We start from the raw sequence: 23,091 nt of genomic DNA, 5'->3' as shown, positions 1-23,091 counted from the left end.
AAAGCAGTCAACTACTTTCTCAATCCTTAACCCCAAAGAAAAAAACCAACAAAAAACCAAATCTACGTCCTAAATTTCGATAAACAGAGCAAAGGAAAAAGGACCACATGTCACATACTTTTGCAGTTCGATCATTCATCATAGTACTACATTTACATTATTAGTACTTACTATTCTGAACTTCGCTACCAATTTCTCATAAAAAAAATCTCATCTCTCTCATCTCAACTTCTGACACACCCCACGCTCATCGTAACTGAAATTTTTTCACCCAAACCAACAACAAACAAACTTCCATTTTCTCTCTCCTCTGTTTTTCTCTCAACAACATCAACAATGGCGATTACAACAACTTTTCAATCATTCCTCCATGAAAAGAAATACTCCTTCATCTTCATCCTCTCTCTCCTCTTCCTCTCTTTCACTCTCCTCCTCATTTCAAATTCTCAATCCTCTTTCTCTCTCTTCTCCTCTCTCACCTCTCTTCCTCAACCACCTTCCATCATTTCTCCAGAAATTTCTCCAGAAATCGCCGTAACAAATTCATCTCCGATCATCGCAACATCTCCGTCGTCGGAATTAGGTTTCCGATCATCTTCTCCGGCGAAATCGATCTCCGTTGGTGTGATCGATTTCGATAAAGATCTTCTCAAATTGAATTTTGAGGTTTGTAAGGGAGGTGTAGCTGTGGATTTTATACCTTGTTTGGATAATTTGAAAGCGATTAAATCGCTGAAATCGAGGAAGCATATGGAACATAGAGAACGACATTGTCCAGAACCTAATTCTAGGTGTTTGGTGCCGTTGCCGAGAGGTTATAAGATTCCTATTTCGTGGCCTAAGAGTAGGGACATGGTGAGCTTGTTACTTGCTTATATTATTGGTAAGATTTTAGTTTATTTTAACTACTTTGATTGATCAACTCAGCAACATAGGAAAAGTATTATTTTATGTCAGATGCATGGATTATTACAAGATTAATTAATTAGATCTGTTTCATAATCATGAAAAGATTATTAGAAAGTACACATAGATCATAGGAAAATGTGGTGTATGAAGTTATTATATGATTTATTTTAGTTATTTGAGGTAGTTGCTATAATTATATGGTAGTTAATCGATCTGAGTGTATGTTGATTAAAATAGTAATACGGTTGTAAGCTTGTACTAGTTGTAGCTCAGGATTTGTACTAGATTTGGTGAAACCTTTTGCCTGATCATTAGTTACTTCTGTATTTAAAAAGTATAATGTCAGTGTTGGGAATAGATTAGTTAAGGTATGAAAATAGCTTGTCAAATATTTTAAATGAAATATTGTAATCTTGAAATATAGTAGTGTACAGTGAACTGGAAGAAGAGAAGAAACGTGGAGTTCTAGGTTCTGTTTACTTGGACGGAAGATGGAAAATTAGTTTTCGTTTGTTTGGTTCCTCACGAGGAGGATTATAGAGGAAACCAGAAATGAAAATGAAAGGGACATGACGGATGTGAGAAGAGTGAGAGGAACCTGAGGAACGGGGGGAAGAAAATATGGCATATCTTAGTTTGGAAAGGAAAACTTTTATCACCATTTGGAAAACTATTTTCTACCTTCAGGAAAGCTAATTATCACCACTTATTTCAGGAAAAGTTTTCCTCCTAACTAACACTTTCTTAATTACTTATTTTGACTTATAAGAGTTGTTTTAAAGAAGGATGATTGAAAGGTTTGTAGATATTATAATCACATAGAAATTCATCGTGACTTTTACACAGGTCAGATGTTTTAGGTCATGATATATTTTGATCAGTTGTAATTGTGAAGTAATGTTTCTCGTGTGCTTTTCCATGTATGAGCTATGACTAGCTACCTTGAATAGAAATGTTTTGCTTACCAATATGATACAACGGCTTAGAGTTGAGATCTGAGAGTAGAAGAAATTGAAATTTTGTACTCAGTTTTTCTCCTTGCCGCTGTTTTTCCCCCCTTTCTTGTTCATGGGCTCTTTACTTGCATTATAGGACATGTATATGATAATTGTCTAATAATATTGCTCAACAAATCTGCTTTTGACACAGATCTGGTATGATAATGTCCCTCATCCTAAGTTAGTGGACTACAAGAAGGACCAGCATTGGGTTGTCAAGTCAGGTGATCATTTTATATTTCCTGGAGGTGGAACCCAATTTAAGGAAGGTGTTACAAACTATATCCAGTTTATTGAAAAGGTACACTTCTCAATTATGTCCTGATATCTAGAAGCATTTATACGTCACAAGTGCATGCATTTGGCGTCTGATTGATTGCTTTATGGTAGAGTAATTTTTATAAATGGGAGTTCTAATTTTTTCATTTTATTTTAGAGATGCATCCTTTCATATATTTGAGCAAGTCTTAAATTAGATCGGAGGACACTAAATTTATTGTTTGACATCAAGAAGCTATCTCCCCTCCAAAAAACAAGAACGTAACATGTCACCCCTGGAATACCTTTTTTTAAACCTAGACTCATTATAAGTTATTGTAAGACAGTCTCGTACAAGATTTTGTGTGTAGAGTTGTGCGTTTTGTGTAGCATAAGTCTGCAGAGTTTGATCTGAAATAGCGCCAACTTGTAGAATCATACGCCGAAATTTCCTCTTCTGTATATTGATACTACTTGTGGCTTCAATTTTTTTCATACGACTCTTGTTTAAATCTTTTATAGGCTATACCCGTTGTCAAATGGGGTCAAAACATTAGGGTTGTTCTGGATGTTGGTTGTGGTGTTGCCAGCTTTGGAGGACATTTGTTGGATAGAGATGTTCTCACAATGTCAATGGCCCCCAAGGATGAACATGAAGCTCAAATACAGTTCGCTCTAGAACGTGGAATACCTGCCTTTCTTTCAGTTATTGGAACTCAACAGCTAACATTTCCAGACAATGCCTATGATCTCATTCATTGTGCAAGGTGCAGGGTTCATTGGGATGCGGATGGTAATTCCTGAGAACCACCTCACATTATTGTTTAAGTTCTGTTATGTCTATTATTATAGTATATTATGTGTTTTTCTATAGTAATGACTAAGATGTGGATAAGTTAGATGGATCACACATTCACACCAGAGCATGCTCTGTGTAGTAAATTAACTATGACTATGAGACATTATATTTGTGTAAACCTTGCATTTAGCAAGCCCTTGTTGTATGCTCTTGCTATATAATTTTCTGTTTGTCAATATGGAGTATTTCACAAAACAGTAGCAGAGATTTTAGTTCATTTCTCAGAATATAAAGTACGATTCTTAGGGTACACCGTACATCTATAAGAAGAACTAGGTCATGGTACTGGGATGTTGTTTGCATCCATTGAATTGAGTTGACAGAAAAAGTGCCAAAAATTTATATCTTGGTGCTCAAGTATAGCTGTTGCTCATCCTCTATATATAATGTACTTACTAAATTTTTGTTTGCCTTTTACAATGCCTTCATCTGATTAGGCTGATTTAGAAGAGTAAAGGATGGCTTATTTTCCTTCATTTACTAGTTCTTTTCTTCACATAACTGATGAATTTTATTTAGAGTAGGGACAGGCAAAAGGAAAAGGAGGCCTACAAGTTTTCTCTATATCTTGTTCCTTTGATCTTGTAGGAAAACCGACAAATTCTAATTAGGTCCCCTGTTTATATCTTCGCCTCCAGTCTCCTGTTCTCTGTCTGTTGTGGAAGCTTCTGCATTTGAGTTTATATGATTTTGTTCCTGACGAGCATAGGCGAACTTTGAGCTGAATTGACAGATATGAGAAGCAGAGTTTGTGGTTATGTCAGGTGACCGCTCGGTTATTTGGTTGAGCATTATATCACAGTTGCACTTGTCCGTCTTGTATTGTTTTATTGATTAACATGTCTGCTGTGTGCACGCTAGGCTTTTGTATGATGTAGTAATTACCATGCTTTGTTTAGCTACGCAATCAAGGTCTCATAGCTTGCAAATCAACCTTATGTTTTGGATAATACTTTATCGTTGCAGGCGGCAAACCCTTACTGGAGCTTAACAGGATTCTCAGGCCTGGAGGATTCTTCATCTGGTCTGCCACACCAGTCTATCGCAAGGATGCAAAGGATGTGACTGTATGGAACTGTATGTAAATTTCCTAATTCGAAAATTTATGGGAAGAGATGTTGAATATATCAGACCTGTGATATCTGTTGAAAACTTTCTTGCAGCCATGGTAGCTTTAGCAAAGTCAATGTGCTGGGAGGTAGTAGGTAAGACCATGTCATCAACAGGAATTGGACTTGTGGTGTATCAGAAGCCTGTCTCACCATCCTGCTACAGGGAGCGTGAAAAGAACAACATCCCAATGTGTGATATGGGCAGAAATATGTCCTGGTATTGCTTCTAGTGGGAATGTTTTGAATTTTTGAGACCAATCAGTAACTTTTCATCAATGTGATATGTTCTTTTTCATCAATAGGTACTCACCTCTCCAAAAATGTCTTCCCCATCTTCCGCCTGAAGCCTCCAGTTGGCCTCCTCTTTGGCCGAACAGGCTCACCACAAAGCCTTTAAGCCTCCCTTCAGCTCCCCTTGTGGAACAAGCGTTTCATAATGACACCCGTGATTGGCATGCTCTGGTAGCAAATGTTTATATTGGTGGCCTTGGAATAAACTGGTCAAGCGTGCGTAACGTGATGGACATGACTGCTGGTCATGGAGGGTGAGAATCTTTTACCAAGTGACTATACCTCCCCCTCTCCCCTTTTTGGTCAAATAATGTTTGTCAAATCTTACAGCAGAATAGCATTGTCCAGGCCATCAATTTTTTTTTTTGGCCTACTGTCAAGTGTTGGATGCGTGGTTGTTATCCTTGAATGCTTACAGCAACTGATGAACTTTGCAGTTCAGGCAGGCAAGATCAAAATTGTTTTAACTTTCAAATAAAAGTAACATTGCTTTCTTTCAGATTTGCTGCAGCACTTATTAATATGCCGCTGTGGGTGATGAATGTTGTCCCAGTCCATGAGCCGGATACACTTCCCATAATATTTGACCGAGGGTTGATTGGAGTTTATCATGATTGGTGTGAATCTTTTAACACTTATCCGCGGACATATGATCTCCTACACTCCACTTTCCTTTTCAGCAATCTTCCGGATAGGTAAAAATTGCAAATTGTTTGTTACCTTCTTGTGTTCAAATGTTTCTAGAAATTTTTGTTCTTTGTGATTGAAGTTGCTTCCCTGCAATCAAGTGAATCAGCTCAATCGTATGTTCTTTCCCCTTTTTTATTATTCAGGTGCAACATCATTGACGTGGCTACGGAAATTGACCGCATCGTCAGACCAGGTGGATGGATATTGTTCCAAGAAACCAAAGAGATGATCAACAGTATAGGAGCAATTTTTCATTCTCTTCAGTGGTCTATGACTCTCCACAATGATCAATATCTCGTTGGCCATAAAAGCTTTTGGCGCCCACGGGGTGGTCGTGTGCAAAGATGAACTATAAAAAGAAAGTGCAACCTTAAAATGTAGTATAATTTCTCTATGCAGTTTCTTTTACCATTTATTTTTTGATGCCACAGCATAATAGCATATGCATAAGTGATAAGTGTATAGGGATATTCTAAATACCTTCCTTTTTAGAGGTATTTGCGATATTATGTATAAGAGAAAAAAGGAAATTTTGTCGGAGGAAATTTCTTGAAGGAGTTTACCACATAAATTACAGCCTGATTTCACGTATCAACTTATGTCAACCTATGCCTTGAACATAATATCTTCATTGAACTTATTGGCCTTGAATTTAACTACTTAAGAATTTATAGACTTATAGGAGTAGTTATGAATAAACTTGGGCTAGCATATCTTAGCCTTATATGTAACTAGTTCTTCTTGAAATAAGTGAAAATATGATGAGGAGAACAAACTCACAAATTTTAAGGGTGCATTTCCTTCACCTAAATTCTCCTTAACTTATCTTAACTGAACGTAGTGGAACTTAGAAAGTTTATATTAAAGGTGGTAAAACTTTTTGAGCTGAACTTATATTTTTAAAGATGAAAAATCGCACCCCAAGTCCGTTTAGTGTAATCCTGAACACACACTCGCTAATCTACAAGAGACAAGAGAGTGTTCAACACAATACTCACAACTTTTTGTTTCCAAATTGAGAGAAACGAAGAGAAGCAACGAGAAAAAATCCAGTCAATCATATAAAGAGCATACTACACACAAGAAAATGGGAAAAAAGCAGCAATGGCAACAGATGCCTCCACAATACTTCATCCCTCAAAACCTCACAAATTCTCAACTATATCGAAACAAGGTAAGAATGACAACAAAAATTCTGGAAAAAACAATAGCACACTACACACATGCATACAACACAAAAACTTCTATACAAAAGAGAATAGAGTATAGCTAGCTGAGCACTGGCCACATGGACATTATTGTTCTACTGGTAAAGCCTTTGGATCTTCCATGGATATGCAAAATCATGAGTTCAGGACTCTGAGTTTAGTCTACCAGCTCAAATGAGACGAGCAAACAGATGAGTCGTCTCTGAGAAGCTCTCCGCCAGCTGTTTGAGCGCTCCTCAAAAAGCAGCCAGATTGACCCTTGTAGCTCAAAGTTTGATGAGTTTGAGCTGTACCAGAAAGAACTGAATGATCCTTTAGCAGCATTGAACCCCCTGACTCTTGAACGTTCTGAAATGATGTTTGCAAATTACCACTAGTAGATTTCTCTTTCAATTCATGTGATATGTTTGTAATCATCGAGCTCGTATCCTCTTCCGGCCCAGGAGTCGTGGAAGTTCTAATTTTAAGTGGATACTCCCGTTTCAAACTTCTCGAAGAGATCAATACACCCATATCTGATACCACCTTTACTTCAGTTTTCACCTTCACTTTTTGCTCAACAGTCTTTTGTGTACCAGATTGTTGAAACTCGATTTTGTTCTCGAATTTCAATTTCTGAGCTACACTTGTGGTAAAATTGCCCAAACTACAATTAACCCATCCAGAAGTATGGCTCTTTCTCTCAATTTCAAACTCAAAAGATCCATCCAATTGCTTGAACTTCCACTCTCGTTCGTCTTCATATTCAGTCGGCTCAATAGCACCCATTCCTGCCTGAACCTCAGAAGAATTCTTGTCCATCCAAACATGCAAATTAGCATCAACCAACCAAAAACTAATAGCATTAGCCACCCCAAGCTCAATCTTATGACTTTTTCCATCCAAAAGGGTACCCAAATATGGAGTCAACTCAACATCATATGACGGCAAATCGAACGCTCCGATCGCAACAACAGGCTCCCACGACAACGGATTGATTCCTCCGGTAAAGATCACCGGAAATGGCACCACAAAACCCACCAATCCCCCATCAATTTTAACAGAAACCTCCCTAAATGCACCATTCCCTCTACTCGTAGTCAAATTATTCATTTCAATGTATTCAGTCGGAGGATTTGAGTACCAAAACTCATCATCTCCATGATGTGAAACATACAATTCAAGCACAACTCTCTTAGCATTAATCGGAATCTCAATACTTCTCACAATTTTTTCAGATTCACTCTCAATCCGAAACCAATAATCTTGATTCCCATCATCCGCGATCGGAATCACTAAATCAGCTGGTTCTTCATAAACCCCACCCCCCAAATCCCCAAATTCCAACCCAGATCCTAACCCTAACCCTAACCCTAACCCTAATTTCCGACTCTTAACATTCACAACCTCCTCCGCATCTTTATAAAACAAAATCGAAACACTCACATTATAAATACCAGTAAATTCATCATTAACAATATTCTCAAGCATCATAGAAAAACTAACATTACTCTGCTGTAAAACGGACATATACCTCGTAATATCCTTCTCAACCTTCCAGAAAGTTCCATTCTCCGATGGTTCAGGGGTACTAGTCCGAAGAATCTCAACGCCGGAAACCCAAACTCCGGCGATCCGATCGTACTGTTCGCCGGAAATCTCGCCGGAAAACTGAAGAACAGCGTGAGACCATGGAGGAGGACAATCGAGTGGCGGAGAATAAGTGACATTGAAAGGAGGTTGAGAATACGTGTAAGCAAATGAGTGGTTGAAGACAGAGAGAGTACATTCTGGTGGTGGGATTGGGAGATTTGTAGTTGAAAGAGGAAGAGTGAGTTCAATGGATTCTTGAGGTTGAAGATGAAGAGATGATGATGGTGGTTTCAGAAAATGGTTTTCTGGTTGAGATATGGTGGTTGAAAGTGAGGTGAAGAAGATGATGATGAAAAAAGAGTAGTGGAAATGCATTTTTAAATTTTTGAGTTTAAAAAGTTGTTGTGTTTGTATGGTGAAATGTGGAGGGAATTGTATAAATAAGGAAGTTATGGTTGACTGGGAAATTTTATACTTTTCATAGCTCCAAAAAAAAATAATTGCCATCTTTGAAATATCTAAAATGTATTTACTTAATGTATAAGAAAAAAATATTGAATTTAGGTACTTGGGAATTTTACTTCAGATCGATTTGTTTAATCTCGATTGAAACTTTAATTTGGGCGAGCTTGACAATCTAAGAATAATGGTGCAGCTTAAAAGTCAGAAATCACGTAAAGTTTAGTTGCATTAAAAGCACCCTGAGCGGCCGAGTCCATCAAATATGCATTAATGCAATTTTATTTTTAAAGATAACTAAAGGGATCTCAAATCTTTAATAGTCTAAATAAAATTAAGACTTTTGATAAAGTAAGAAATGTTTTCATTAGTGGCAACTCGTTATTCAAACTTATTGGTGATGGTTTATTTAAGATATGATCGAGTTGACTTAGAGATTTTTCTTAAACTCAAGCTCGATTTTTTGATTTACTCTCACTTTTCATTTTTGTAAAAAGCTTATATGGACCTGGTTCACACTAAATTTGTGTGAACCTAATGCTAATTCATGTGATTTATGAAAAAAAAAATTACTATATAAAAAATAGATATAAAAGATGAGTAAATATCGATTGTAAAATTTGACTATGTCAAAAAAAAAAGGTTACTATGTTACAACGTGAAAATTTTATCATGACAAACTAATGTAAGAAAGAGTATCAATATATATATATATATATATATATATATATATATGTGTGTGTGTGTGTGTGTGAAAGAGTGACTAAATTAAAATAAAGGTTACTATGGTAGATCGTAACTATATACTACTCCCTCCGTCCCATAATATAAGTCCTGATTCTGTTTTTACGCGGGAATTAAGGTTAAATGGAATCTTTTTTTATTTGAATAAAAAAAATTATTTTTATTGAGAAACACTTACATTGCTTTTTTCTTTTTAACAAAAAATAAAAACTGTCATTTAATGTTGCATGGTTTAATGTGTAGAGGAGTTTAATGAGGTAAAAGATTCCATTTTGTCATTAATAAGGTGCATTGGAAGCTGAAATTATGATGACATTTTGGGAATTAAACTATTTTCATGAGGGTATTTTGGGTATAATTATTGATTGAAAATAGAAATAAGACTTATATTTTGGGACACCTTATAAGGAAACAGGACTTATATTATGGGACGGAGGGAGTATAACTTAAGATTTTAAAAGATTATTATATGGAAAAAAAAATATCACTGTGTTAAATAAATGGTTTTGGTCAACAATAATATTATTCCGATTAACTCATTCTTTTGTATTAGTTAGAATTCCAATTCAAAGTTTTGTCTTATCCATAAAGAAATTTCCTCTATATGTAAATTAATATTGAGTTATAAAAAGTTACTTTAAAATGAAGCTCAAACTTGAACCTGGCTAAACACGTTAAATCATTTTTAACAAAGACAGTAATAGCAAGCTAGTTAGTTAAAAAAATTGCCAAGCTAGGAAATTTCATAATTTAATTTATCTAAACCATCTGTTAAAAGTAAGTGTCATATTTGAAAGGGAAACTTACATGTAAAAAATGATGATTGTTTCATGGATGTTAACAAGAACGATAATATAATCTTGTTTATTGACTAGTAATCATAGTAGACTAGAATACTAGATGATGGTTTCTAGTCGTGTGAAGCACTTTGCACGAAATTTCTACGAAAACTCGGAGCATTCCAGGATTAATTAGTGCATTACCATGTCATTAGGGGTGTTTGCTCAAAAGTAGCATCTATATTATTACCAACACAAAATAGTACCCTACTCATTATTACTCTACTAATTATTATTTTTTTGGATCTTGCTAACGGACGCCCCGGGACGTTAGATAAGAAATATATTGTTGTACTTAATTACTCATATTTATACAAAATAAAATAATAGAATAATGTCTAATTTCAATGCAAATCATTTAATGTTTTTCAAAAGGAAAGGGGAAAACATTTCACAAATTATTATAATAGACGGTCTAATTTTAATATAAAATTAGACAATGCAAACCTATGTTCTCCTAAGAAGCCCATTCAATTTCTCTCTAACCTAACACTATTTTTAGGTATTTTGCACCATCCTAGTCGTCCATTCTCTTCTCCTTCTTTTATTTCCCTTCTAAATTTTGAATTAGAACAAACAATTTTTAAAAATAGTCCGTCAGTCTTACAAAATGGATTAAGCTAGTCACTAAATGGATTAAATCAGTCACTAAATGAATTAAAGAATGTTATTAATGAATAGATTAAACTGGTCACTAAATAGATTAAAATGGTCACTAAATAGATTAAAGTAGTCACTATATTAAGAAATATGATCTATTCTCTTCTTAATATTGGGCTTGGGCCGCGCCTACTTTTAAATTAAAAGTAGACGGTCTCTTACAAGACCAACTGAAAACATTTAATTCAAATGCATTGCATTGAAATTATACATTATTCTATTATTTTGTATAAATATAAGTAATTAAATAGAATGATATATTTCTTATCTAGCGCCCCCGGGGCGTCCGTTAGCTTTTGTCCTTTTTTGACATATTCCTATTCTTATTATGAAATTTGTGGTGAGAATCTTTTATTCTTCCTCCGTAATTAATTACTAGCCATAATTGAATATTTTATCTTTCATAGATAATACCAAATATTACTAGTAATTCGTTACAGAGGGAGTACTTACTACTTAATTGTTTCTTTTTTCCTTTTCTTTTGACAGATTCCTATTCTCATTATGCAATTTGTGGTGGGAATCTTTTATACTCCCTTCGTAACCAATTACTAGCCATAATTAAATATTTTACCTCTTGTAAATTATACCAAATATTACTAATCATTCATTAGATGGAGTACTTACTACTTAGTTTTCTTTTAGAATACATGGGAAATTTAGTTGGTTATCAAGAGGTGAGAAAGTGCTATAAATATTACGCTAGTGACCCTTATGTCATTGGTTCGAAGATGCATCAGGCCATTTCCAGCTACCTATATGAGGACTTAAAAGGTCTTAAATAATTTAAATGGTCATCAATCAATATGCTGAGAAAATGTCTTCAACTATAATATGAAAGAAATTTCTTATCAATATTATAATTGTTTTACTTCATTCATGACTCATGATTGATGATGCTTAATTAGTAATATTGTTGATGAACTTAGCTACTATATATAATCCATAATCTTTGTAGCGGATATTTAAAGTCTTGAGTATACAAACACACTCAAACGTGGAAGGATGTACATGGGAATACTTCCTCATTAATTGATAATTTTAAAAATATTATAAGTATCTTTTTACTAAGGGTTATGCTATATGCAGCCCTTAGGGTTGCATATAAGACATAAATACACTACTTAAAATGGAAATAAGTTGTGAATTTATTGAAAATTTTTACATCAACCGATGAAATAAATGATTAATTAATGCAACTTATTTCCATTTTTAGCTTCTTGTATATAGTCCTTAGGGCTGCATATAGCTTTTTCCTTTTACTAATACAATGAAAACAAATAAATGTTATTGGATTAGTTTTAAACTCTATTTTCAATATATCAACTTTTTATTATTACTAGTTATGAGATAGCAAAAAAAATATTAAAAACCTTTAAAACTGTAAATAATAATTTCCTAATAACCATATAAGTTAAAACATTAAGGATATGAGTTAGCTCAAGTGGGTAGAGCGCTCCCCTTGGCCCCTGAGGTCAGGGGTTCGATCCTTATCCCCAACATTATGCTGGGGTATGTCCTTAGCATGCTATGCATGCCTTACCAGCCAATGTACTGGTGTTTCCTATAAGTTAGTAGCCTTGTAGGGATTAGTCCTTGGGCTATAAGTTAAAACATTACAATTATTAGAAAAAGATCGAGGATATATGTCAATCAATATTATGTTACAAAAGTATATATAATTAGTAAAAAGCACAACCTAGCTAAATAAATCTTGTATTAATCAGAGGCATAGCTCAAATTTAGTTACTATTAAATCTACAATCACTAACTTACTACAATATCAATAAGTACTAATCCAATATCTTTGCAGTGAGCTTTGAGCACAAAAACAACCTAATACAGCAAACATAACACCCAAAACATTCCTGCTATTATTCATGATCAAGTCCCTAATTACAATCCCAGAAATCTCAGCTGTTAATTTCTTACCTTCCAACATCAACTCCTTCTCTCGTCTGCCAGAGCAGCTGAGCAGCACCATGATTGTGATCCACACCACCACCATGCCAGGGACTAACATGGCTAAGGTTAGAGCTACGAGGACCGCCCCGAAAAACACCCATACATGGAGGATCCCTGTGGAGGGTGACATGATGATTGCCTTGTGCCAGCTTAAGATAGAGTAATGGAAGAGTTGTTTAGTTGATAAGTACCTTAGAATGATGTAGGTCAAAAAGAGGATGCATATTAACCATCTTTTGCTCATGTTTTGGAGTTATTGTTGAGTTTTAACAAACATGAGTTTGGACTTTTCAAATGGGTTACTACTTAGTACTTACTACCATCCTAATATACCAAATCATACATGTTATTAATTGCAATTTGTAAGCCTGCAACTCCTTCTTGAGTTGACAAATTCAATAGATTTTTGGTGGAATGGTAATTGCAATTTGTAAGCCTACAGCTTTTGCATAAAAGAAATATATTTAGGATTATTCTAAAAATTCTAAGAAATATCTACGATTTTTTGTCTCAAACTATCTTTAACTTTCAAATTTTTTCGAGAAAGTACTTGATAAATAAATTGTTTTTTTTAAAATTTTTTTATTAGAAAATTAAGTCAGTCCAAGGGCTAACCCCTACAAGGCTACTAGCATGTAGGAAACACCAACACATTAGCTGGTAAGACACGCATAGCTTGTTAAGGAAATACTGCAGCATAATGCTGGGGGCAAGGATCGAACCCCTGACTTCAGAGGCCAAAGGGGAGCGCTCCATCCTCTACCCACTTGACCTAACTCCTATCTTTTTATAAAAAAATTGTTGTCCTAAACTACTTTACCATTTTGCTGTTGACAACTACCTTATGCCAGTTTCCGACGTTGACTTTTGTTTTTTCAGTTTAAAATTGTGGGAAAAACAAAATTACCATTGTGGAAATTGAGGAGAGTGATTGTTTTAATTTTAGTTTAAGTAGAAGAGGATTTTGATGGTGGTACAAAGTGTCACATAGATGTGAGAGAGAAAGCACGCGCACAGGGAAATGGGGAAATTAGGGTGGGGAAAATTAAAAAAGGGTTTGAAGAGGTCAAGTGATATAATGTGACATTAAAAAACCGGAAAAAAAAAACAAAACTCAACGCCGAAAACCGACATAAGGTAGCTGTCAACAACAAAATGGTAAAAGGTAGTTTGGGACAACAATTTTTGTAAGGTAGTTTCTCGCATAGAAAGCACACGTATGCAGGGTGGTGGGAGGGTGGGGGAGGGGCTACGGGGGTGGTGGGTTAGAGTTAGAGGTAGGGGGTAGGATTAGGGTTAAGATTATAGAATTAATTAGGGTTTAAATTAAAAAATTAAGGTTAATGACTAATGACAATTAACGTCGTGGGTCATTAAGGGTATTTGAGAGTACCACGTGAATTATTATTTAAACTTCGGAATACTGTATATTCTGAAAAATTAAAGGGTATCACGTGAATTTTTTGAAAAATTAAAGGGTATCACGTGAATTTTTTGAAAATTCAGAATATTTGGTGAAAAATCCGTAAAAAAATATAAAAAAAATCAACCCTTAACCAAAAAAACTATATAATATTGATTTTTTCCAACTAATCCGAAAAGACGTTTTAGGTTTACCTCCTCGCCCTAAAGCCTTCATAGCTTTTTCTCTCCTTGTTAAACAAAAAAACCCCTCGCTCAAAAAGACAAAAACCCACTGCCTGCCTCTTGGCGGGTATTCTGTTACATACACCAGATTCTGACACAGTGACACTCCACTTCCTCCTTCTCTCCCCTCTCTCTCTCCCCCCTCTCTCTCTTTTCCGCCATTAAACTTCCATTAAAGCTCCTCCATAGCTGATTTTCTCTCTCCTTCTCTCTAAACTAAAGTAAAACTTAAAATTCAGCGACAATGTTCTACTCACATCAGCTGCTTGCTCGAAAAGCTCCTCTAGGTCAAATATGGTAACTATTCTTTATCTCATTTTCTCTGCAATTTCATCTAACATTCAACTTCTCTTTCGCTTCATTGATTTGTTTTACACATTCTTTCTGTTTAATTGAAGTTCAAATTTCTAGTGATGTTATTCTGTCTATACTCTGTTTTCGTAAATTCACCAGAAATTCGAGTTTCTATTTGCGTTGATTCCTTGATTGATTTAGTTTATCATCTTCGACGAAAATGGCGATGTTCTAGTATATTGTTTGAAGTTTTGAATATTCACATTCTGAATTTGAGTGTGCGAGTTAATTTAGCTCTATTATGGAGATTAAGTGAGAAATTCGGTTTTCATATGCAATATTTCATCCGATTGAACTTACGAGAATTTCAAATTCTACTAAATTATAGTCTCCAGTAGATCATTCTCCATTTCGTACCAAGATACTTAGTATTTGACTCTGTTTCTACAAAATTTACTTGCATTTTTCATCGCTCATTGATATTAGCTCTAGTGCGAAATTAATGTTGCAATTATCAATGGAAATTCACATTTCGACAATTTCTCTCTCTGTATATAAGGATGGCAGCTACGATGCACGCCAAGATGAATCGGAGAAAACTCGATCAGATCGACATTATCAGAATTTGGTTCTCTCTCTCTCTCGATAATTTTCTTTCTCTCTCTTCTTTAGCTCAATGTTGATTTTCTGTTTTCTGAAAATGAATTTGTAAAATTACAGTGAAGAAATCTTAAATCCTTCAGTTCCAATGGCGCTCAGACTCTCTGGAATTTTAATGGGTATAATATACTTGGCAAACAAATAACCAACTCTTTTCCTCAATTTTTGCATAGTTTTTTCTCTGAATAGTTTTCTTGTCGATTTAATTAGGTGGTGTGGTAATCGTTTATGAACGCAAAGTTAGACTCCTTTATGGTGAGCTTAGTTTCAGTGATTTATCAGTTTGTTTGTTTTTAAATATTTGAATATTTAGTTGCGTTCAATATACGGCTAATTGTGAATTTGTGATTTAAACAGATGATGTAAATCGTCTACTGGTATGTTAAATTCCACTTTTAACCCCTTAATTTGTTACTCTCATTATATGGTTTATTATAATGGTTGAGTTCGAAGTTTGTTTGTTCAAATTTTTCCAGGTTGAAATCAACTCAGCATGGAAGGTGAAGCCTGCTGTGGACCCCACAGTTCTTCCCAAAGGCAAAAATCAAGCCAAGTGGGTCCCATACTGACATCACTTCCCCTTTTCTGAGTTTCTGGGTTTTAGTGGGGGTTTAGTTGGTTAATGTTTCTGTAATTGTGTCATGCAGGTTTGAAGCTGTGACATTGCCTGAGAACAATGCAGATGTTGGTGATGTTGAGCAGTCTATTGACTACTCTAACAAGTTTACTGGTAGTGCAACATTTCAGCAATCGGCTTTCTTTGCCATGGTAAATGAAGCACTACACCTTACTTTTGTCGCGTGTGATCAAGCTAGATGTAATTCATTTACTTGCTGTATGACTGCAATTCCTAATAATTGCGTAGTATGTTTCTGAATGTAGTTGTTGCTCACCATCGACAATATCACTTGGACGTGTCATAGAGATTGCACATTCTGTAGCGTAATTAAAATCCCAGTATAAGAGACCCATGAAATTGCCAATTGCAACCTTTGGACACACTGATAGTATCAATATTGATTATTGAACTAGGACAGTTTGAATTGGTATGAGTAGTGCATATATGATTACAGCTAAAATGCTAAATATTGTAGATCACATCACACATAATGGTGAATTGTATTCTTAAATCTTCTATGGAAATTGTGATATAATGACAACTATTGCAACTTTGCTGATAAATGAACCCGCGTGAAAACATCCAGAGACTGGATACTATTGATGAGCTTACAGAGAGCTTCAGAGAAAAAGAACCAGATGCTGGACACCATCAAGGTTTTCCTCTAAACGCTAGTGCACTAAGTTCTATTCTTAAACTTTATGTCTAAAGGCTCAAGAAGGTGTCTGATAGTGTTATAGTGGATCATTTCATGCGAGTATCTATAGTTGGAGCATGTAATTATTTATATGCTTATACCTTTCCTGGCTGGTAAACATCTAATCATCCTGCATATTGTTTTCTCAGCGGAACCTGCTAATATTACCTTAGATGAGCCATTTCATTCATTTCGAGTTGACACAGGTCTCTACAATCGCTTTGAAAGGTAAATTCCTGTAGCAATGCACAATGCTAGATATGCGAACTTCCTAGCCAATTGAAGAAAAAAAGACTCTTGTGCCTTTCTGCATTATGTTGTTAATCTGTCATTTGAACCTTCGGAGTTGACAAATGTTGTCTCTCTTCAGATTTGATATTGAAGGAGATGAAGAAACACAGAATAACTTCCCTTCTCAAGGGTACACAGAAATCCCACCTGCTAATGTACACTCTCCGCCTCCAGAAATGGAGCAGCCACAGAAAGGTCAGTTGCATGAGAGGAACCAATGCAATATATTGTCCTTTGAGTTTCACGTGTACCAATAATCATATGCATTTCCTGAGGCATGTAGCTCTATTAATCCATTCTGCAGAATATTACTTGTCTTTTAAAGATATTGCAATTCAGTAGCATAATGATCTTTGCTGGTGTTACTCTGACACTACATGTCAAGTGTTTTTGTTTTCTTTTTGGTATCTGATTCTTACATGCTATATCCCCCCCCCCCTTCTCCGAGTACACATATCAGAGGTTTGAAATTACCAGCTTCCGATGACCCCACTAAGCCCCTCAGTTTTCTGTCTCCCTTCTTACTAGCTTAAGAAATTGCCCGTCTAACACTTAGCATGCATATATTAGGGCTTAATTACAAAAGGAGAGTAATTTAGAAACTTAATAATTTGAGCTACAAAAAGTACGCTAAGGCTCAATAATATACAAGATAAGGATGTGGGATGTTTAAGTAAAATGGTGATAAAACATCCTACTTGTTCTGTCAAGATTTCACAAATTGTAGTTAACGAGCTATTTGGATGCAGATGGTAATATCAGAAATCTTTCTTCAGCAGATGATACTTTTGATCGACATCCAGTGAGACAGGCTGATCAATCTTCTCCTCAACTCAGGGAGGCTGGACAAGTAACTATTCTAAGTTTTGTCTTCGATGGTCCTGTCAGTAAAATAAATGCTCACTAACAAGGATTTTAATGAACGATTTCAGCAACCCCAGCGACATTTACAGAAGCGAAAACCAGCAAGAAAGAAATCAAGGGAAGCTCCTTGTATAATGGATAATGAACAAACCATGATTCCGAGTAACTTGTACCAAACTTGGCTCCAAGATTCAGTTGATATACGGGTCAAGAGGCCCAAAATTACAGAGGTTTGTCCCTCATTTAACCTTAATAATCCAGTTCATCTAGCCTTCCAAAAACAGGCCTGCATACAGTGTTACTTACGCAGAGTGTTTAAAGCAAAAACCTGCTGTTTTGAAGCTTACAGTGCAATCTACTGTTCTGCAGCATGCCAAAGCAAAATCAGCTGTGAAATTAGCCAAATTAGTAGACCTGCCACCAGTAGCACTATCTTGTGGGTTATTCGGAAGAAACCATGAAGTCTATTATCCAAAACCGCTTCTAAATCTGTGGATAACAAGTATGCAGCCTTTGCAAGATTCACCTTCTGGTTCTGGTAAGTTGGTTACTCTCTAATAAGAAATTTCTTTGTTGTGTACAAGTCATGACGATTTGAGTTTCTCGTGCAGGAAGGACTAATTCTCCCCATCCACCAGAACCATCATCATCCTCACCTCCTCATGGACAATATTATCAAGATCCACCAGAAATGGTAAGACGTCTTTCATCTAGCTAGCTATTGCGGGAAACAGAAAGCATATACATAGGATTTAACTGACTTTGTGTTCTTGAAGCCAATGGGGGATGTTGGCAATAGAGTCAAATCTAATAGAATAGCCTCACAAGAAAAACTACGAAGCAACGTGGCCACAGGAACTGAGATACCTATCAATGAGTTCAACCTCATGTTCAATGGTGTGGCCACATCTAATCCAAATGCTGCAGCAGCTAACTCTGGTATACTGTTGCTACACCTTCTGATGTTCTTAGACGATAAAGTTGCCTTATTTGCAAGAGTATATTAGATTCAGGTGAATCATTTGAGCTATACGTGCAGGAACCTCTGTTAAATCATTCTCGGTTCCCAGCCCAGGTCCTGGACTTGACTTCTTGTCAAACACTTCAGACAGCTATTCAGAGCGGTTAGTACACAATACAACACAAGTCAGTTGGGTTTAAGCAATATTGCTTAACCTTTCTCTATGAGTGCCATTATTTTTTGAAAGAAAAATGAAATAATGAAAGGGAAACAATTTTAAAAGGATTTTGAGGTTATTGAAATGTTATTATTCCTAGGTTAAGAAAGAAAAGGCCCTCTTCAACCAAATTCAACAGTGCTGGCCTTGAGTCACTAGATGAAGAGAACCAGTGGATACATGAAGCAGCAGAACACAATCTTCCTGGTTTTGGTGAGCCAGCTCAACCAAGCTTCAAGATACCCAGACATTCTCGGCATGGTCCAACCCCTGATCATGGTAATTTAATTATACTTCATATATGAGCTTCCTGTTCATGTAGTAGCTGCATTTGTAAGAGCAAACTTCCAATAATCTTATTAATGCTTATTTGCAGAACTGCTGATAGAAACGGGAACTACTCAAACTCAGCGCGCTGCAATTGATGAGGAAGCTGAGAGGATGGCCAGTAACATCACAACGTAATGCCAGCCCCAGAGGTCATTTCAGATTCTTTAGTACAGAGAAATCTTAGCCATTGTAACTTATTTCTATTTGAATGCTTATTCAGGCATCTAAAGACATACTTCGAGACCCCAGGAGCACCTCAGACAGAATCATTAAACCAGCTAGCTTTTGGAATGAACAGGAAACAAGCTGCTCAGCTTTTCTACCAGACTTGTGGTAAACTTCCATCACCCAATTTGTTACATGAATTACATTTTTACTTTTTAATGCAAGCTTTACCAATAGCAAGTTCTCTATCGAACCACTGATGTAATAATGTCAACTGCCTTGCAGTTCTAGTTACGCGAGATGTCCTCAGAGTGCAGCAAACGTTAGCATATGGAGACATTACCATATCTAGAGGAGCAAAGATGTGAAAAGGTTTGCCATAGAGATATTACATTCACTGACATTCTAAAGTATGCAACTTAGGGAAGTTCAATTATATAGGAGATAAGGGTTATTATATTCCTTAATATATCGCTACTCCATCAAACACATACTAAACTGTTTGGTCTAAATTCATATTTGAGGGGATGTACATGTTTATTGAAACAGTTGTCAAGAATGCAGCCTATATATTATATATAGTGGCAATGAATATATATATACCTTCTAGTTTCTTCAATGTTTTCTTCCCAAGTATAAAAATAGTCACCTTTATTAATAGGTTCCAGTATCCCAAACTTGTAGGATCTGCTTATTAATAATGTCATTAGCAATGTAAATGGATCTCCCTTAGGTGTGCGATTATGATGGTTCCGATAAATGGCCTAAGTCGATCAGCTTATATAGTTTCTGTTGATTTGATCATGTTTTATTAATCCCTTTAATTCTAAAGCACACATTTTAGTGTGCCTTTCTATAATTATTATATCTGTGATTCCCTTAAATCACCCCTTCATAGCTCATACAGAATAATTATGAGTATATAGCAAAGAGATATGCTGATCTGGATAAATTGAGTAGAAGATTCAGCTTAATTAGCTGATACGGTTTGAACAACTCATTCTCCCTAACTTCTTGCAATATATTATGGGCACCTGTTTTAGCTGTCTGCACATGCTCCATTCTCTGGTGCATTAACATTTAAGTTTAAGCTGCAATTCTTGAATATAGTATTCTCAGTTCTTACATTCACATGTACATAATACATAGTATACTTATATACTTAGAAACTTTGAACATGAAATTCTTTTTTCTTCTAAAAGTTAATCAAGTAACGCTGTGTTGCTGTTGATCTATGTAAAGCAACTAAAAGTTATTACAATATGACAGCTTTACAAAATATAAATGCTTGTTGTGGTACTCATAATTGATGGTTTTGGCTTACAGTTACAGTTTGTAATGATGGTAAAAACCTAATTATGAATCTCATAATCTAAAAGATATTACATCACATGTGAAATGCTTGTTTCTCTGCAGCTACTCTATCTATTATCACTCTCTTAAAATCTGTAATACCATAAGTAGAAGTCACTGATGCATATTTTTCCTCTCTAACTTACCAAAAGTCATTTTTGTTGAAGACATTGTAGATCAGAAAAGTTATTAGTAAACAAGTAAGTGTTGGCCCAATGGTGATGGGAACTGGTTTTGGTAGGACGGACCCGTGTTCGAATCCCCGCAACATCCTTGGGAGAGGAATGAAACCTAACCACCCCGAACTTGGGCCTCGATCGGGATGTAGCCCGAAGGATGAACCGGGTACAAACACCCAAAAAAAAAAAAAGTTATTAGTAAATGATAGCATTTTAAATTGAGACTGTAAGCTTCTGTTGCAATTGTTGCTTTGAAAATATACTGTCAGAAATCAGGAGTTATTGAAAATTTCAAACTGTGGGCTTCTGATTCCAATTTTGCTGAGATTAGCGATGTGTCGTCTGCTTAATCACCAAGTTCGTGTCATCCGTACCAAATAACGAAAAGGTTATTGCAATCAATACATATTTGCTCCTCTTCTAGGAATTTTATTAGGGATTTCCCCTGAGTTTGTATTTCATGCATTAAATTTCTGATTATATTCCTGAGAGGAAAATGCGGAGAGAATAGAGGAAGGAGCAATGTTCTAAACTTCTACTACTGATTAAATATGTTTTTTTTTTTGTTGAAACTATGTACTGCTACTTTCTTGCAAGACTATTCAGGTGATTGAGGTGAATTACGATCATGCTAAAGTTGGTAACCCAACTCCACTTAATTTCACTTGAGTTATGAAATGGGATAGAAATGTAATATAATACTCTATAATAATAATAATAATAATTAATTATAATTATTATTAATAATAATAATATCAATATTAGTCACTGTATCTATTAAAGGGGAAGCTCTTAAAATAGGTTGTCGGATAAAATTGTTTTAAACATATTTTTCATATCAATTTTTTTGAGTAAATGAGGAAAATTAAGACACCCCTTCTCTAAAGAGATAAACACATATTCTTCATACTTGTATTATGTTAAATTCATTCAAATTGATAACTAGTTTAATTAATAGTAGCATTAGAAATTACTCCTCCATTATAATTAGATACTATCCCATTATGTTTTTTTTTTCATATACTGATTCTAAATTAAGTATGGCTTAGGTACTACCTAGAGTAGCAACTAATATATAATGGGAAGTATTACAATAAATTTGAAAAGATTCTTTTTACATCTACAAAATATTACAAAATAAGAAAGTGAAATTTCTTTCCTTCATAGTTCACCCACTCTCTTTCTACACCTTTAGATATAAGTAAGGTTTATCTCTATTATATAAGTGAAGGAGGAGGAAGATGGTGTCCTCTCATAAAAAGTCTAATATACCCTTAATGAAATTATATTGTCATATATATCTTTTCTTCTTCCTACTTGCCACATATATTGAACAAGTTAATAATGAAATTGAATTTGAAAATTTCAATTAAATATTAAATTAAGGAGAATGATTTCCTATTATTACCTACGTGTGAAAAAAATTTATTCAAAAATTAACTTGATAATATAACTTGCAATTGATTGACACGATTAGAAGAAAAAATTATAACTTGAATTTCATATTAATAATTATACTCATAATATTTTATAGCCTAAATCTTGATTATTCTTCGGTAATATCTATTATATAAATCAAACTATTTTCGACAATCGAACCTGATATACATAAATTCTTCCACTTTATTTGAGCAGATACTTTCTTCTAATGTATATTCCTTTCTCTCGATAATATATTTGAATAATGATGAACAAATAACTAATAAAACCAATGAAAAATTGATTTAAGAAAAATATAGTAAAAAGTTAACAATAACTATAAATGTATTTTCGAATCAAATTTTCTATAACACTGATGAATAACTAATTGAGAAAAACAAAAAACATTAATAGGACACGCACGCATAACATACAAAAAATGCTATATGAATTGAGTGATGAGTGATGGTACCATTGATATATAATTGAGTTTGTATTGTAAGAGACGGCCTACTTTTAAATTAAAATTAGACAATGATAAGTCCAATATTAAAAAGAGAATTAACCCAATAGTGACTAGATTAATTTTTTTCGGTGACTAATCTAATTCAATTACTGACTAAGTCTACTTTTATATTAAAATTAAACCGTCTCTTTTAATAATTTTTATATATAATTATACTTTATCCTATGTGTTCAAGTTTTGAACAAACTGTTTATCAGATTGTTTTTATATATTTAAATTTATTCCTAAGAGCTCCTCTTTCAACGTATGTTTCTCATGATCCATAAGCTATTTGGGAACTAAATCTCACCTAATATATTACCATA

The 23,091-nt window shown here is 34.8% G+C and overlaps 3 protein-coding genes across 3 annotated transcripts; 2 read left to right on the top strand and 1 right to left on the bottom strand.

Moving 5' to 3' along the window:
* Nucleotides 1-101: 101 nt before the first annotated feature.
* LOC104906054 (probable methyltransferase PMT23) lies at nucleotides 102-5,708 on the top strand. Its single transcript, XM_010694755.4, has 8 exons — nucleotides 102-855; nucleotides 2,059-2,208; nucleotides 2,688-2,958; nucleotides 3,991-4,101; nucleotides 4,188-4,353; nucleotides 4,439-4,681; nucleotides 4,928-5,122; nucleotides 5,261-5,708. Exons 1-8 carry the CDS (start codon nucleotides 337-339, stop codon nucleotides 5,463-5,465), a joined length of 1,860 nt encoding a protein of 619 aa, XP_010693057.2. The 5' UTR covers nucleotides 102-336; the 3' UTR covers nucleotides 5,466-5,708.
* A 442-nt stretch (nucleotides 5,709-6,150) lies between these two features.
* LOC104906055 (peptide-N4-(N-acetyl-beta-glucosaminyl)asparagine amidase A) lies at nucleotides 6,151-8,328 on the bottom strand. The gene has a single exon (XM_010694756.4). It carries the CDS (start codon nucleotides 8,270-8,272, stop codon nucleotides 6,488-6,490), a length of 1,785 nt encoding a protein of 594 aa, XP_010693058.2. The 5' UTR covers nucleotides 8,273-8,328; the 3' UTR covers nucleotides 6,151-6,487.
* Nucleotides 8,329-13,867: 5,539 nt separating this feature from the next.
* On the top strand, nucleotides 13,868-19,928 carry LOC104906073 (sister chromatid cohesion 1 protein 1). Its single transcript, XM_057393117.1, has 20 exons — nucleotides 13,868-14,508; nucleotides 15,065-15,133; nucleotides 15,226-15,284; nucleotides 15,376-15,420; nucleotides 15,523-15,542; nucleotides 15,642-15,718; nucleotides 15,813-15,933; nucleotides 16,371-16,440; nucleotides 16,631-16,709; nucleotides 16,852-16,967; nucleotides 17,522-17,622; nucleotides 17,705-17,866; nucleotides 18,006-18,174; nucleotides 18,248-18,330; nucleotides 18,413-18,575; nucleotides 18,676-18,760; nucleotides 18,915-19,093; nucleotides 19,191-19,275; nucleotides 19,365-19,477; nucleotides 19,595-19,928. The coding sequence occupies exons 1-20, from the start codon at nucleotides 14,456-14,458 to the stop codon at nucleotides 19,675-19,677; spliced, it is 1,932 nt and encodes a 643-aa protein (XP_057249100.1). The 5' UTR covers nucleotides 13,868-14,455; the 3' UTR covers nucleotides 19,678-19,928.
* Nucleotides 19,929-23,091: the final 3,163 nt, after the last annotated feature.

The sequence above is a fragment of the Beta vulgaris genome, chromosome 2 (assembly GCF_026745355.1).
Source record: "Beta vulgaris subsp. vulgaris cultivar EL10 chromosome 2, EL10.2, whole genome shotgun sequence".
Classification (NCBI taxonomy): domain Eukaryota; kingdom Viridiplantae; phylum Streptophyta; class Magnoliopsida; order Caryophyllales; family Amaranthaceae; genus Beta; species Beta vulgaris.
Note: the sequence above shows the minus strand (reverse complement) of the source record. Positions and strands in the feature narration are given on the sequence as shown.